The sequence below is a fragment of the Amphiprion ocellaris genome, chromosome 2 (genome assembly GCF_022539595.1).
Source record: "Amphiprion ocellaris isolate individual 3 ecotype Okinawa chromosome 2, ASM2253959v1, whole genome shotgun sequence".
NCBI lineage: Eukaryota > Metazoa > Chordata > Actinopteri > Pomacentridae > Amphiprion > Amphiprion ocellaris.
The window spans coordinates 18,444,431-18,462,057 of record NC_072767.1 but is presented as its reverse complement, the minus strand read 5'-3'; the positions used below and the strand labels follow the sequence as shown (position 1 = coordinate 18,462,057).

At 39.9% G+C, this 17,627-nt stretch overlaps 1 protein-coding gene across 2 annotated transcripts in view; it reads right to left on the bottom strand.

The window, feature by feature from the left end:
- LOC111567448 (glypican-5-like) overlaps positions 1 to 17,627 on the bottom strand; it is a 66,716-nt gene that overhangs the window by 40,591 nt on the left and 8,498 nt on the right. For both annotated transcript variants that reach the window (XM_023268588.3, XM_023268587.3), the window contains exons 3-7: positions 15,688 to 16,235; positions 12,502 to 12,684; positions 10,893 to 11,065; positions 10,693 to 10,752; positions 10,014 to 10,136 (exon numbers count right to left, since the gene is read on the bottom strand). In XM_023268588.3, the coding sequence (XP_023124356.2) occupies positions 10,014 to 10,136; positions 10,693 to 10,752; positions 10,893 to 11,065; positions 12,502 to 12,684; positions 15,688 to 16,235 (1,087 nt within the window). The remainder of the gene's footprint in view (positions 1 to 10,013; positions 10,137 to 10,692; positions 10,753 to 10,892; positions 11,066 to 12,501; positions 12,685 to 15,687; positions 16,236 to 17,627) is intronic.

Sequence of the window (17,627 nt, the reverse complement as noted above, 5' to 3'; positions counted from 1 at the left end):
ACACTGAAAAACAAGTCGACTAGTTTATATAGAACAGACACAGACAAATCAGAATGATTTACAGAACTAGAGGAAGCAATACTGGCATGTATGAGGCAATTACTCTGCATGGCTTTGAGGTTTTTGCATTTTTAAGTTGCGTTGCTTTGCATTTTCGTGGACTAACAATAAAACAGTAATTTTTTCAGAGAAAAAAAGTTCGACACAAGATGGCAATTTTCCAGCAAGACTTTAGTCAATAGATAAACACCAAAGGTTATTGTGTCTCTCAGTAAAGGAAGACCAACAGACCTAATAATGAAAAATGCTGTACTGCGTATTGTAATTATCTCCTCTAATGAATCTAAGAGCTTAATGGTAAATGGAATTTAAGGGCCTGAAGGTGGAAGCAGGAGCATGTCTATAAATTACATCCACATAATCAGGAAGTGAGAGAAAAACAACTTTAACAATACTTTTCCTACAACTCAGAGATAAAGTGTTTCTGTACATAAAACCAGGCTTTGGTTTCAGCATGGTACCAAGGTTTTCTATTTGATATTTAAATGTAAATTTGTCAGAGAGACAGATATCAGAGGTTTTATATTCGGTGACCTTTTCAGTATTAAGACCTGTCACAGTGGAAATATGTAAATTACTGTAATATATCTCTACACGGTTATTGAGAGGAGCATGGATTTTGTTGTATTTGCATTACATAGCTTTGGATGAAGCTGGTACAGTCTGCATAAATATGCATTGGACAATTAAATGTGAAAGAGTCAATGGCACTGACATGGATGATGAACAGCCCGGGATGGCAAAGGAACTGTATGGCTCTACATATACTACAAACCTGAAAAATTTATCCTTTCTGCTGCCGAGAGAACAAACTGCACTGTAATAGTTAAAAAGTTGTATGCAAATAAATCTATGAATGTACAGCAGGTATGTAAATCATTAAATAGTAAAGCAATCACTGAGCTGGGACTATGACTGCCTGTAAAGACCAGGATGACAGCAGGTTCTCCAACAGGAATGCCTTCAGCTGTTACTGATTACCAATTCCAGAAGAGTTGTCAGGTAGGGCAACTCGGAAATTGGGCAATAAGATCACTGGAATGTCCACGACAACAGGAGTCAGTTTCTATGACTATGCAAGATGTAATGGAAAAATCAATTATTAATATTCTGGAGGGCCTTAAGCACTGCAGTAGGAGGAAAAGGCTGAGAAAGGAACCCAGAGTTTGCTGGATGCACCTCTGGGTTATTTGCAGGAGAAGATTTTACTAAATCACACTGCCAGCAGTAGCAAAACATCTGCTAAAAGCTTGACAGATATTAACAGCCGTCACTTTTACCGGTACTGACGGTCAGACAAGCTGCTAAATGTACAAAGTGTGGCTGGTCCAACCACAGCATGCAGCCAAAACCACTTAGTATACATTAATCGATGAGCAAGAACCCATGAAAGTTTCAATCACCTGAAATGAAATCAAACAGAGCTACAGCATTAATCTCATTATTTAATGCAGCCTTTGCAATTTGCTAATTACATTATTTATAATTGCCATTTTGATTCGAAACTGATTAAATGTTCAGCCCTCAACTGGAGGTGATGAGTTTAGAGATGTTACAAAGGAAAAAGTCATCACTGAAACAATCTTGAGAAGAAATCTATGGGAGAATTCTATCAGGACAAAAATGGAGATTGTATGATCTGTCCCTGCTGATCTATCTGAACTGAACTTCTGCCACTGTGGGCAAGCGAGTAGAAGTAAGACCTGCTCGGAAAAAAGATTTTATTGTCTTATTCTGGGCAAAGTTACCAAACTTTTTCAATGTTTTTTTTTTTTTTTTTTTTTTATTAGACTGGTGATTCCTCCTTTGCCATTCATTTAGATAGAGACCTGGTCTTGCTGGTTGAAAAAAACTTCTCGGGGTCTTTCCAAGATGGCTGCCGAGTGACTTTGACAATGTGCTGCTTTATTTCATAAAAGTTGACTGACTCAGCATTGTTACATTCAATTAAAAGGAGTAAGAATCAGACAGAACAAACAAATAAATTCAAGTTCAAGAGAAAGGTAGTGAATGGTTCTCGCTGACTGCACTCATTAGATCTCTGTCCTCTTTTATCAGTCTGGTACCTCTTTGTTGCGGAAATCAAACAAGGTGTAGCTGATAGAAAATAGCCTTCTGTTCAAAGGTTACTGGAGTTGCAGAAAATAATCTCTATTCAATTACCTGCAATTACCACCTGGCAAAGGTACAAATCTGTGCCGTCTGGAGAAGAAAAATATCAACAGCATCTGCCCATCTAAAGCATTTTCTAATGTGCAATACCTGCTGTCCTGCTGAATGTATCAGAAGCTGTCAGCGCTGTGAATGAGCTATTGGCCAGATTACAGACTGTCGGGCTGCTCTGTGTGTTTGACACCAGATGATAATATTGCAGAAACTGTTGCCGCAGACGACACAGAGAGGTGTGACTGTGAGTGACACTTAATAAGATCTGGAGAACGACAGACATAAATCACCAGCGCCATAACGACAATGCTGCTCTGCTGTTGCCCTCGGTTACAGCGGGGTTGCTAATGGTAACACACACACACAGACATCTATTCTTCGGTCTCATCCCTGCAGCAAACGTTTAAAGCATCTGTGGCGGCTCACACTCACACTCACACACACACACACACACGCATGCATGTGCTACACACAAATGCGGTGAAAATGAAATTACCTGAGATGGTGATCTGATCTGAGGGAGGTGTGTAATTATAAGAGTCACAACCTGAGTAGTAAATCTATCTGCATTCCTGTGGAGTCATTTAAATAGCTCTACCTTATTCACTTACACACACAGACAGACACACAGACACAGACACTAACACACTATACTAACACCTGAGGCATTTACCTGTGCTTCTTGTCCCAGATGGAAGCGATATACTGTGGTTTGGATAGATCTGGCACTTAGTTGAATATTTTTATATTCCCTACTTTCTTCTTCCGCCCTCAGGACAACTCATTGTCAGACTTTTATCAGTATTTAACTGAGTCTGTTAAGCATTAATGCTTCGTATAAATTGCAAGTAACTCATTAAAAAAATGACACAAAACACATCAAAGCATCGGGTGTGGCAGGTGTTGAGTGGGAAGCAGCGTTTTTACCTGCTTCCCTCTTAATGTGATATGATGTTTCCCTCTTCTGGAGACAATCAGCTATTACAGTTGTAACTGCAGACAGATCATCTGATCAGTGTGTGAGTTACGCTACCATTCAAAAGTTTGGGGATAACATTAAATTAATCAGAAATACAGTCTAGACATTGTTAATGTGGTAAATGACTATTCTAGCTGGAAATGGCTCATTTTTAATAGAATATCTTCATGGGGTACAGAGGAACATTTCCAGCAACCATCACTCCTGTGTTCTAAGGCTACATTGTGTTAGCTAATGGTGTTGAAGGATAATTGATGATTAGAAAACCCTTATGCAGTTATGTTAGCACATGAATAAAAGGGTGAGTTTTCATGTAAAATATGAAATTGTCTGGGTGACTCCAAACTTTTGAACGGTAGTGTATATCTATGTTAACATGGAAAAACACATATTGTATTATACTCTTTCTATGTCTTGCACTGATACCTTGAATTAAATGCAAGGTCACGTTGTCTCTCGCATAGGTCTACAATTATGGGCCTATTTTAAAATAAGAGTGTTTCCAAGACCCTGCATGTCCACACATTTCCACTTACAGCTGATAAGACCTTTCCATAGGTTGGATTTAGGTACAGGTATGCTGGGAACTGCAGGGGTCACAAAATTTCCAAAAAACTGTATGAATAATAAAGACACAAAATCTTTTTCACAGCAGACATTTTGGCAGGTGACAGCAGAAAAAGCATATGTAATTGATAACATTAAATGTGTTCACTGCCATGGTATAGAGGGACACTTGATGGGACTTAGCCACCACTAGCAAAATGCATTTCATCTTTGTTTTCCTGCAATGACAAATCCAAATATCTGCCATGAAAAAAAATCCAAACTTGCACAGGTAGGTGTCCTCAAAATTACAAAAATGCAAAACAAGTGAGAACACTGTGTTGGCAGTAGCCAGGCTAACAAAAAGTCACAGCTTTGTTGAGCCATGCAGTCCTGTAATTCTCAGCAGTAATGACTTCTGAGCTTCTTTACAAATAGAATTGCACCATCACATCTTACCCACAACTGTCTCAGATGTATTGTGAATCATAGTAGCTCCAGAAATGGCAGTAAGACTTGATTTATATTTAATCTATTTCTCTTTTTTAGATCTCTCTGAGAAAATTTTATCTGAATCATTATCATATCTTATAAACCCGATCTAAATCAGACCACTCAAGGATGTGTTAATCTTGATTAACATGCCCACATTAAATCTGATCTATCTATCTTTAATGACAAGCTACATATCAGAGGCTTGAAAGATTTCTGTAATTTAATCTCTACTTCAAAAGCCTGTTGTTGATCCATGTCTTTTAGCCAACTTTTAGACCTACATCAAACCATCCCTTTGTTTCTAAAATCCTTGAAAGAGCTGTTGCAAATCAACTATATTGAATATTTTTATTTAGAATTTAGAGCACATCAAGGCACAAACACAACAGTCAGGAAACTCATCAATGTTCTTCTTCCAGCTGCAGACAATGGTCCAATCTTAAATCATATTTAGTTTGTTCATGTCAATAACTATCTGTCCATGCACACAAAAGTTTGTCATGGAGTTTTAAAGGGTTATGTACTTTCACATTGTATATTTTCTTAGGCAATATTATTAGAAAGCACAGCCGAAATTCAAGACATGAAGGCCACAATGACCTGAAATGTTGTGTTGTGTTATTGTAAGGAACCTTGGAGTCTTAGGACGGCCTGGTTTCACCTGCACAGTATTGTCAGAATCAGGAACCTGCTGTCTCTACACTGATGCTGAAATACTAGTTAATGCATTTGTTACTTCTTGGTTTCACTACAATCTTTGCTGATTATCTGGATGTGTGAATAACTCAGAAAAACCTCCCGCTGATTCAAAATGCTGCAGCGAGAGCTCTGACAGGAACCAGCAAGAGAGGTCATATTTCTCCGATATTAGCTTCTCTTCATTAGCCCTCCTGAATAAAATTTAAAATCCTTCTCCTCACATGCAAAGCCCTTAATGACCAAGCTCCATCATATCTTAAAGACCTCATAGTACTTTATTATCCCATTAGAGCACTTTGCTCTCAGAGTGCAGGCTTACTTGTGGTTCCTAGTTTCCAAAGCAGAATGGGAAGCAAAGCTTTTAGCTATCATGCTCCTCTCCTGTGGAATCAGCTCCCAGTTTGGGTTCAGGAGGCAGACATCCTCTCTGCTTTTAGGATTAGGCTTAAAACTTTCCTTTTTAAAAAAGCTTATCTTTAGGACTAGCTCAGCTATGTTGCTATAACCCTGTGCTGCTGGGGTACCTCCCATGATGCCCTGTGCACCTCTAGTCTCCTCTCTCTATTTCACTTTCCATGTATTTGTATGCCACTGCTGCATGTAATTAACTTTGTGTCCTCTCTATCTTGTAGCTTGTGCTTTGTTACTCCACCAAGGAACGCGGCAGAGTTATGTGATGATCGGTGTACGTTTGTCTGTGAATCTGTCTGTCTGTCCGTGTGCAACATTACTCAAAAATGGATTTCAATGAAACTTTCAGGGAAGGTCAGAAATGACACAAGGACCACCTCATTAGATTTTGGCAGTGATGCGGCTTATAGTCTGCATCCACGGATTTGTTAAGGATTTCCGATTGCAAGATGTAGCAGTCGCCACAGTGTCACCGTAACCATGACAACAAGTGAACACTGGGTCAGTTACCTGCATCAATTCACTCGACCCGCTACATATTTCGGTCACGCAGTTTGGTATCTGTACATAACGTACGCATGCACAACACATGCCTGTGCTCATGCAAGGCAAATATTTTATTTATTTAGTTAGTTTGTGGGTCGATCTATTTTAAATGGTCAGATTCTATGTTGCTGTGATTTCTGAATACACAAATTGAGGAATGAACAGTCTTGGCGGAGTACTGCGCTCTCTGAGTGCTTTTCTTGTTCTCTCTGTACTCTCCCTACTTTTCTGCAGGTGTCTCTTTCTCTGAGTTACAATTTCTCTCTCCTCTCACCTCAGTTGGTTGAGGCACATGGTCACCCATGCTGAATCTGGTTCTGTTAAAAGGGAGTTTTCCCTCCCAGTTGTTTCCAGTTGCTGCTCAAGGGGGAATTGTCAGGGTTGTCTCATTAATATTTTAAGGACTTACAGTGGAAAGTGCCCTGAGAAGACTTATATAATGATTTAAGTAATATAATTGGAAAGCTCCTGCTTTTGTGTTATCAAAATAAAGTATTCAAATTGAGATTTTCTTCATTTTTCTAGTCACAGCTTTATCTAAATATGAACCTTCTTACAACACTATTTAATGCTTTGCACTGTCTCCTGCTCCTGTGTAGGTAAGTCTGTAGGTGGTAGGTGGAGCGACTGGAGGATAGTCTGCTTAGTTTATACAGTAGATGACCTTGAGCCTTCAGTCTGGGTTGTCTGAGAGCAGTGTTTTCTCACTTTACTTGTCTCTGACATTTTATCAGAGGTGTAACTATCTTCATTGTCCAACCTGCTTGTAACCCAGAAGAAAGAGGAGCTTATAAACTGCTCTCTTCTCCTCTATCATCCACTCTCAGACTTTCTCATCATTTACCGCCTTTCTATCACATACACACACTCTCACCAGCACAGACATTTGTAAGTGAAGTGGGTCAGAGGGCGGAGGAGATGAATGGAGGTCTGAAAAGAAGGATGGAGAGATGAATGGATGGCTGAATTAATGAATGAATGGGTGGATGGATAGATGAAAGAGAGAAGAAGATGTAAAGAGGTCAGAGAGGCACAGACTGGCTGGACTCCAACACAGGCCAACGGCAACATCTCTTCTAGCCCTCAAAGTAAAACTTCACCCTAAACGAAGCACTTTACAGATGATGGTGATGACAGAGAATTTCTGAATATTGACTTTTGAGCTGTCACAGAAAAAATTAGAAAGGAAGTCGGAATATCTAAGGTGGACTGGGAAGGAATGTAGATAGGGAAATGTCCAAGAAGCTTATCTTAGTGTTCCAACTACACATGATCAGTGATGTGACTTGAAGCGAGGTTAGGCAGTATTTTTCTGGCATTGCTGGCATGGGAATAGTGTTCTTTGTCTAGGCACTAGACCTTTCACACATGCATGCTTGCGCAGTTAAGCTAAGGCTCAGTTCTAAGATTATGTAACCACCGGTCCCATATGTTGGTCAGCTATAACTGACCACATGATCAAATGTTAGATCAGATTTGTTTTAATTGGCTCTTTTGCCTGGCATGCTTTCATGATGATTAGAAATTCTAGCACTGAATTACAACCACTTATGTGAATTTTCTATGGCATCTATGATCATTGGGCAAAAAAAAGAAAAAAAATCTATAACTTTTTAGGAAATTGTAATTCAAGTAGTCTGAGAGTAAAACAGACTTCTGCACCTCCTCTTGCCTCAGAATATGTAATCTGTGACGACAGACTCAGCTAAATACAGGTCTAATCGCCCAGATCAGGTGAGTCCACATTGAGAACAGGAAAATGTGGTGCAATGGGTTAAACAGAAAACTTTCTCACAATAACGTGGGATATGACTCTTACATAAAGCCACAAAAGAATGTTGACTTTTAGCTTGACTGTTTTTCTGCATTTGAACTACAACTATATTCTCTCGCTGGTTTGGTGGGAGGAGCTTAGGACAGAGAGGGGAAGGAGGAGAGTTACAAGATTGGGTTTGCATTTTCAAAGTCTGGCTTTGTTTTTGCTATTTCCACATGTCTGCCTACTTTATCTTTAGAAGAGAAATTAGAGGGGAAGAGAAGAGCAGGTGTTTTATGAGAAATGTTCATTCAGCATCTTTAATCACAGTGCTCTTCTGAAATAGGGGCAATGGCATTGTGGAAAACTGGAGCTTTTCCAGAAACACACTCTGAGGACTCAGACACTGCAATGACCAGAAACTATTTAGACATTGTGACCTACTGCCTTGAAATGGACCGTGCCTCCACTAGATTACTAGGAAACCACAGCTCCTCTTTATATTGAAAAAGAAAGCCTTGGTTTAATCATTTTTATGTTGTAGGTTGTTAAAATTTTACTTGCAAACACAACTGAGTTGCCAATAACATCCCTTCTGTGTCCACAAGGTTTAAGCAATTCTAGCACATAACAATGACAAAATTTTATTTTGAAGGAATAATGATGTCTTGTTTATGTCAGACATCATACTGTGTACCTGCAAATAGTTATAAGGACAGCCCACTACAAGATGGAACATATTTAACTTGGAAAATTAAACACAATGTGTTTCTTGATTAAATATTCTGAATCCAAAATTGATCCTTTTGAACTAAACTGTATATGTAACGGGGGTCTTGCTTCAGTTTTCTAAAAACAGAGTTATTAAATATGACATTTACTGGCCTTCACTGCAGCAGTAATGGTGACAAAGCAAAGTGTGTGTGTTCGCGTAGGATGTCCTTGCAAGGCTACATGGTCTGTTTCATATGGCTGATAGACCATTAATAAAAAACCTTCTCCATCACAGCAGCCCATTCCCTCCTGAGACGGATCGACCTGAAACAACGCTTCCCTGTGCGTCTGTGTGTTTCAGACGAGCACTATCGTCCTATATTCTCTGTGTATTGCGGGGTGCGTGTTGGTATGTGTGTGGCTTGGTATGTGTGTAGGAATGTGTGTGTTGACATGCATTTGCGTGCACGCGTGTGAATGTGTGTGCGTGTGTTGGTGCATGTGTGCGTGTCCATTTGTCTTGTTACCAGTTTAAGCTGCCAATGTAATCACCATGAGAAAGACTCTGGAAACGAACTCTCTAACCTTCACAACCCTGTCACCCCCCTGGCCTGGCAACTATTAGGACACACACACACACACACACACACACACACACACAACATGCACATGCACACACACAGACTCAAGTGCTTTTGCATTTTTATCCCCTTATTTAAACGAAAAAACACACTAAAAATCATATTTTTTATTCATGCAAGGAATGCTTTCTCACTGCATTTTGCCAGCCACAAACCCACTTTCTTAAAACTTTTCTATTTCCTGTTCCATCAGTCCTAATGTTGTCATCAGATTACATATTATGGTCATGGATGTCCTCAGAGAAGCATTAGTGTGTTCTAAATGTTACAGATGAATGTTGACATTACCAACATACTGGATAGAAGGTTCCAAACAACTCATTCCATGCTGATGCCAGCTTATCTAAAGCAACAAAAATGCTGACCACACAATGGCACATCTTTCTCACATAGCTACTAGATGGTAATTTACACTGAATGGTGGGTAGACACTGTAAAAAACTGGGAAAAATGCAGCTCCGACTGTGCCATTAGTATTGCTGAAAAATGCTGTGGCTTCTGAACAGTAGTGGCAAAATTGATGAGCAGCACTCCAGCTGCTGAGTGAGATATGAACAATGTATTGACCTGATTTTACATGGTCTCCAAAGTCCAGCTTGGGCCTGAAATTCACACCTGACAAAAGCTGACAAACACAAAACTTGGTCCAGCAATCAAATGTAATGTTTGTGTAATGTAAGTACTCTTTTTTTCACGTCCTCCTACCTTTCATTTCTGCACACATTCAGTACAAAAATGCTAAAACTGGTAGCATGTTAAACTTTTATGTTGTTTTGTTCTTAATAAAAGCACCCTGGATTAGACCTAAAAAAAACATCAGGGTAACTCTGCCTGAGAAAAACTCCCCTTCTGACTTTATACAAATTTGAACGTTTTATGAACCAAATCCCAGAAGATCATGATTAAATCAGTCATCAGGAGCAAGTAGCGTGTCAGTGCTACTGTTACCATAAGTGATGCTTAGTGATAAAATTATACACGTAATGCAACACACACAGACCTTTCTACGACATCTTGGCCGCTCCAGCATGTGTGCTGCTCAACTTCCATCTCGCTTTCACAAAGCATCTCTGGCAGCTCAGAGAAAAACCACTGGTACCGCTGGATAGAGCCCTGAAACTCCCTGAAAGAGAGAGAGAGAGAGAGAGATGTGCACAGCTCAATGCTTGGGTTGTTGTTAATAAGAGTAGGAGCATGTACCATATGCTTTTATTTGTTCCAATTTACACTTGTCATGTCCAGTTCCCTGGGAAATCCATTCTAAGAGACTTAAGAGAAGTTACTGAATGCAGCAAGAAGAGGGGAAACAAGCTCATAGCACGTTTGATAATGACTGTATAATGAAAATCTGACACCAAGGTTTGGTTTAATGAGCCGTCTGATCTGCTGTTTTCTTTTTTTTTTAAAGTTGAAATCGCTGAAATATGAAATTGCTATTTCCTTCAGGAGAAGTGACATACAGTGAAGACAATAAATGGAAATGATTAAAATGCAAATACAGCCACAGAGAAAATGATCAAGTCAAAACAGTCTAAAGCTAGGTAAAGCAACACTCCAAATTGGACTAACCCTTGATGGAAATAATGAAGTAAATTGATATTGCAAGAAACAAACATATAATACAAGTGACTAGATGTTTGTCATTTTAGTAATACTTAATTCAAAACCAAAAAATTCACCTTGACAGTTTTTTCAGGCTTCGACTCTTGTCTCCTCTTGAACCTTTAAGAGGGAATGACCTATAGACAAACACACACACGCAATCTTTTTTCATTTTCCTTCCGCCATTGTTGAAGGTTTGTCTTGTCTAACTTGCCTCAATCATTATCACTTCAATGACAAGAACTTTCATGTCATCAGATGTATGTGCTGAACTCACCTCCTGGCCTGCAGCTGTAAACGGTGATGATTGGGTGGATCAACTGAGGGAGGTAAAGTCACAGATGACTTCTCTGTGGTTGCTGATGCTGCATGTGTTGTCGTGTGCAAGATGGTGGGTTGTGTACTTGTCGTCATGGAACCAGCCGCCTGGGGGCCGCACACCTTCTCTACCTGTGGAGGAGACAGTTTTGATGGCATTTAGCTTTTCGAAGGATGATGATGTGGCTGCTTTTCAGAGGAATGCAATGTAATGTACATGAAGCATTTAGAATTTCGGTTTTTACTGCAAAGTCAATTAGCTGCGCTCACATCTGTACATCCACACCAAACATTATATTTCAAATGTGTTCATTTGAACAGATTTGTAAACAGGTATATATGATGGATATTGCTAATTATTATATTATATTATATTATAGACACATCCTAGAGGAAGCAACAGTGTAAGGTTAATTTTAAGTCATTTTAAGACAGGAAGGGGTTATTTCAATGGAAAGAAAATCTATATATGCTGACACACAGAAATGAGCTTAAAGGTTGTTGGGAGGTCTGTCGGTGCCCTCTGCCTTTCATAGCTGGTAGTTTATTGGCTGTTATGACAGTAGACACACAAAAGAATAGCCTCACACCAATTACTTATCCTATTAGTGTGTTTGTTTTCCTCAGACACGCTGTTTCCCCAACAAGCTAAAATCACTGCTGTCTTAAAATTCATGCTGCAAACATCTTTTCACTTTAAATGCAGCACAGAGCTCATCTACTGCTGAAAGGTTAGAGGTTAGCCTTTGGTGATGTGCCTAATGAATAAGAGAGCTTGATCAAATATTTAATGAAGTGGTATTTTCTTATTAGCCCCACAATTAGCAGTGCAATTCTGCTTGTGTGTGTTTGTTTACCTCTCAGGAATCTACTCTACTAAGTCCACAATGTTCTCTCAAAATTGGACGCCGAGTCTATTTTTCCCTCCAACAGTGTGTGCATGCATGCATGTGTTTGTGTGTCGTCTGTTTGTCCACAGATTAGCCACAGAAACTTTCTCATCACTCAGAACCAAGCGGCATTCTGGGTATCGGTTGTCCCGCCAACCACAGTCTTTGTCTGGCACTGGATCTGTATTCACACTCGTATACACACTCGCGTGCAAACACACACACACACACACACACACACACACACACACACACACACACACACACACACACACACACACACACACACACACACACACACACACACACACACACACACACACACACACACAGACTGAGGGGAACCCCAGATTCTCTGAAGAATGAGGCTGTTTTTAGCCCATCTAGGTACACGGCTTTTGTAAGGAGATCCAACTGCCAGGCTGAAAGAAACCCACGGCCTTCCTCACTCTGTGTCCAAAATTCAAATGACTTTATTATTGGGGCATATGAGTAATGAGGTGATCTGCTGCTGGTCCTCATTTAGATTTGAGCTCTTTAAAGTGTGGGTGTTGCCGGGAAACGCATCAAGAGCCAGAATTCAAAATTGCTTTCATGCACAATTTACTATACACAAGCATGGAAAGTACAACCCAGAATTTACACTACCCCCTCAATCCCATCATCCCCTCTGCTTACTGTGGCTGTGATGCGTGGCCCATGCAGCTGAGCGTGCAGTATGGCATCATTCACATGGTTTCGGACTGCTAACAGAGCTAACTCCATGCTGTTGTGATTGCTGCTGGTTGCTAAAGTAGCAGCTAACCGTTGGAGCAGTACCACCAAACTCCCCCAGGGGGCACCCAGCTCTGATACACCCACCTAGAAAAGAGAGAAATGAGTAAAAATGACAGGAATAGGGAGCGGATAAATAAATAATAAATACAAGGGTGCAGAGGTGATAGATGTGATGAAAGACGATAGAAGAAAGCAATAAAAGGATAAAGAGAACAAGGACAAGTTTGGAGGTAATCTTAGAGCTGTTTCTCCAAAGCTGGTAAATTGGCTACGCTATACTGCAAAAATCAAACTTCAAAATCTGTCTGTGATAAACTGATAACCCATCCATCCATTATCTATACACCGCTTAATCCTCACTAGGGTCGCGGGGGGGGCTGGAGCCTATCCCAGCTGACTCAGGCGAAGGCAGGGGACACCCTAGACAGGTCGCCAGTCTGTCGCAGGGCTACATACAGAGACAAACAATCACTCTCACATTCACACCTATGGGCAATTTAGAATAATCAATTAACCTCAGCATATTTTTGGACTGTGGGAGGAAGCCGGAGTACCCGGAGAGAACCCACGCATGCACAGGGAGAAGGCGAAAGTGCTAACCACTACGCCACTGTGCAGCCCATAAACTGATAACCTTGGTGTAAATTGAAAAATAAATGGATGGAACAAAATGAATCAAAGATATAGAAGACTAGCAGTTTCTAGCTCATGACAGGATAGGAAGACAGCATTCTCCATGAACCAGCTTGCTTCCTCTGCCTCTCTTTGGCTTTGCTGTGTGGATTTTTCTTTCCTCCTCTTTCCTCTTCTGCCCTGAGCAGGATAAACATGTTGGGAGTTGTTTTTCACGCTTTCTGTGCTTCCAAGAAGCTCTCAGGTGGCTTGAACAGTGCCATCTTCCAGTTCTGTGCTAAAAAGAAGTCTCTCTATTGTGGGCGCTGCTAAAGCTGTCCAGCAAATTTCGGAGCAGACCAGCAAGATGCATGGAAGACTCTGCCAATTCTCTTGGCAAAGCTCTTGTTATTTGTCAGTCTAAAACTTAATGTGGGAATGATTTACCAGTGATAAAATGCTGTGAATGATTCAGCAGTGTGAGACATGGGAATATTACTCTAAATCCGTCAGTGTCCTCCTTCAGAAAGAGGAAGACAAACACTCTGAAGCCTCTCTTGTATCTAAAACACTGTCTTCAAATCACACCCACACAACCTGAGAGGAATAACAATGGATGAGGTTCAGCAATTTCTAAATTCTAGATCTGATACGAGATTAAAAGTAATTAAGAAGAGCCAAGACATCATTGCAACATCTCAAAAATGCTTTACTTTGGACATAGCAGAAGCAAGTCCAAGCAAGTTAATTTAAAGGAATAGTTCAGGATTTTGGGGGAGGAGCTCTGAAGTCTGGGCATGAAGTACAGAGATGGAGCTACTAGATGAGTTTTTTAGCTTAGCTTAGCATAAACAATGTACGTAATGGGAAACAGGAAGCCTGGTTCTAACCACTTAGAAACATACACATTCCACAACCTATAATGCATACAAATTATTTACTAGGTCTGCATCAAACAATTCTATTCGTTGTTGACAGATCTGTCGAATACTTTCTGGATTAATCAATTAGTTGCTTGGTCTATAAATACAGGCATAAAATGACAATCTTTCTATACAGAAATCCACCATTTAGTCCTCATATTGTCTTGATTTGTCGACAACGCAAAGCTATTCAGTTTACTGTCACTGAAGAGGAAAGAAACCAGAAAATATTCAAATTTAAGAAACTCTGGAATCAGATTTTGTTTTACTTAGTTTCTAAATAAAGTACACAAACTAATTGATCAATTATCAGAATACTTGGCAATTAGAATAATAGTTGACAATCGGGTAATCATTGCAACTCTAACAATTACAATATCTTTTATAGTTTTATGGGGAGTTAGACGCTGCAAACAAGCACAATCCATGCAGTAGATTTTTACTACTATGTGTCTTTATAGATTAAACAAATAAGATGCCAGTAGTTAATTAATAACATTCCAGGGTGGCGTAGGTATAATTTATCACTTTCTAAATCTTTATCTTTCCGCTTCCAGTCTTTATGCTAAGCTGAGTTAATCACTTCCTGCCTCTACCTGTATGCCTCTTGGTATCTGTGTAATATAGACAATAATCTGTGCAATATTAATACTTCTCTCAGTAGTTCTATTCCTGAAAGAATCGGTGCAATACCACTGACAAATGCAACACTGTTATTTCTATAACTAGTACTAGAAAAAGGAAATAATGCTACCTCGACTGCCACTCTTTCAAAACCCATGAATGCACACTGCCTGAATACAGCAGGTGGACTAATACATGAGAGAGAGCACTGGAAGGTAGAGGAGTTCAAATCATTCAAATGACATCATGTTTCATTCAGTTAAACCAATAAGTGTCACCCCAAAGGCAGATTATTACTTGTGCAACAGAAAAAGAGGAGCCACGGTGTCACTTTCCAGGCCCTTTGACTCCTGCATTTACTGCCAGGTGCCAGTCCAGGAAAAACCTACCGAGGGTGATTCGGGTTTGACTTCTTGCTTTATTTAATGTCTTTTGGTTATGGTCTTTACTGTGTTTCTTGTTGTGTGTAGGCTGAAGTGGAACTGTAAAATGTGGCTGCACTGTATCTGCTATTCTTGTGCTATATGCTCACTAACTCCAGCAGTATGTCCAGCTAGTCTTGTAGCATGTAGTGAAGTGCAATGAGCCCACAGGTAGTGTGCAAGGAGGAAGCCTTGTATGTAGTTTGAGACACAAATAGGCCATCCAACTATCTCAAGTGAATGCAGATCATTTGATTTATTGATTGCTGTCAAGATGTGAAGAGACTTTCAACAAATACAGCATAAAAATGTTTCTGCATACTCTAACTTTAAGTATAAAATTTCTAAAATTGTAAATGAGACACCGAGACATACTCCGCATCCTGTAAAGTCCACTGTTGAAATGTATTGGTATCAGTGTGGACAGTGTAAAACTAATGCAAACAAACACTTATATTTAAACAGCTGCACACACAGAAAGCATAAATGCACATTCAAAGGCTTACCAGACATCCTCTCATAATGTTGACACACAGTCCAGTGCAGGGCCGTATCAGAGTGAGGCCTCTGCAGTGGGAACAGTACTGCATCCTCACTAACCCGCGCCCACACTCTCTGGATAACGTTGTCTTCTCGGTCGCATTCACGACCTCTCCAGCCAGCTGCAACAGTCGGCTCAGCGCTCGACCGGGCCCGAGCGCCCGGGATAGGCTGCTGACAAGAAGGCGAGGATGAAGTCCGAATGGGCTGACATCCTGCCGCGTCAGCCGCAGGCATTCGTCGTGATTCGTGGAAAGGGAGGAATAGGACGGGGTTGACAAGTGGCCAATCCCAGGGTTGAGCAGGCGGCGGTAGACCAGTGGGAAGAGATCATTGTAGAATCGCCTCACAGCGTTGTCCAAGGAGGAATTAGAGTCTCCAGATAGGTGGCGTTTGATGTCGCTGAACAGGTGAAACACAAGGGGGCGACAGTTGGACGCCAGACTGGAGTAAGCGCTGTCAAACAGAGTGCTGGTCAGGTTAGATGTAAAGGACACAAGCGACTCAAAGGTCTCTGGAATGAGAGAGAAGACAGGGAGAGAGGGATTTTATTGTGTGTATACCATGGACACTTGTGCCAAACATCCATGTACCTAGTCACAACTATAATAAGTCAGAATATGTAAGCATTAAACACCATTACCTGCTGGCAAAGTTATTGTGATTCTTTATTGTGAATATGACTCATCTTGCTGACTTACAAATTGTCTAAAGTCTTTTCCAAGTATCAAGCATTCCTGTAAGATGGTCTGCACGGCTCATGCACAAAATCCATCTACAAAAACTAAATCCTAGCTGATCATAGGTAATTGGTTGTTAATTCAAATTGTTGACGATTAGTAATTCTTGTCTTAATAATTCAAATCATATGGAGCAAAAAACACTGTTTTGTGAAACTCATATTTACATATGAGCCAAAATCAGCACACATAGAATAACTGACTTTGAAAACATTATATTCCTTTATATTCCAAACACTGTAACCTGCAACTGCAAAAAAGCGTATTTTGACTGTGTTCATTTTACATTTGTTCTTTGACACAACATGCAGCTAATAAAGAGGTTGTATGATAGAGGGACTGGAGTTAAGTCTGGACTGTGTTCAACATTTATGCAAAGACATGCAGTGGGAATTTGAGACACTTGTTCACACTGAAGTCTAACTCAAATATGACGCAGAAAAACAGTCTTTGCTTTTTCTTAGATTGGCTGACTAATTTACCTAATCTTTCTGGAACCACAGTCAAAACACAGACAACAAAGGGCTGAAGGAACCTTTAGTTTACTCTAAAGTTCCCAGACATTAGTCCCTAAGGACTAAATGTGGCTTTTGAGCTACTTTTCATGTACTTGATTGGATTTTTTCTGCTGCTACTCACTGCACCACAAAGTGAAATATTGTTCTTTATACTCCACTACATTTATATGTGTTACAGATTACTTTTCAGATTAAGACTTATTGCTGTGTACATAAAAAGCATATGAAAAGTTGAAATACAATGCATTGTTTCAGGTTAAAGATTAATTGTTTCTGACTTCTTTCGCTTTTAACTCTCAGACGGAAACAGCATTGTGGCTCTTTATCATATTTCAGGGTTGTCAGTAGTTTTACCAAGGAGACATTTCTTCACTTTTCAAATGCTTTAATTTTAAATAAGTGTTCAAATTATTTCATGAAAAAAATAATTTCTGCCCCATTAATGATCTCACAACAAAACAGCAACCTGCAATGCTGACAAATGAAATCAACTCTTCAGTGGAGGGCTGTCCATCTTTAAAAAACTAAAGTTAATATTCTCGATTCATCAGACTTCTCTTGTGACCCCCAGGTTGGAAAACACTTGACTAAACTATCAACTTATAAATAAAGTTTTTAAAACTAGTCTTATTTTGACTGTCTTGAATG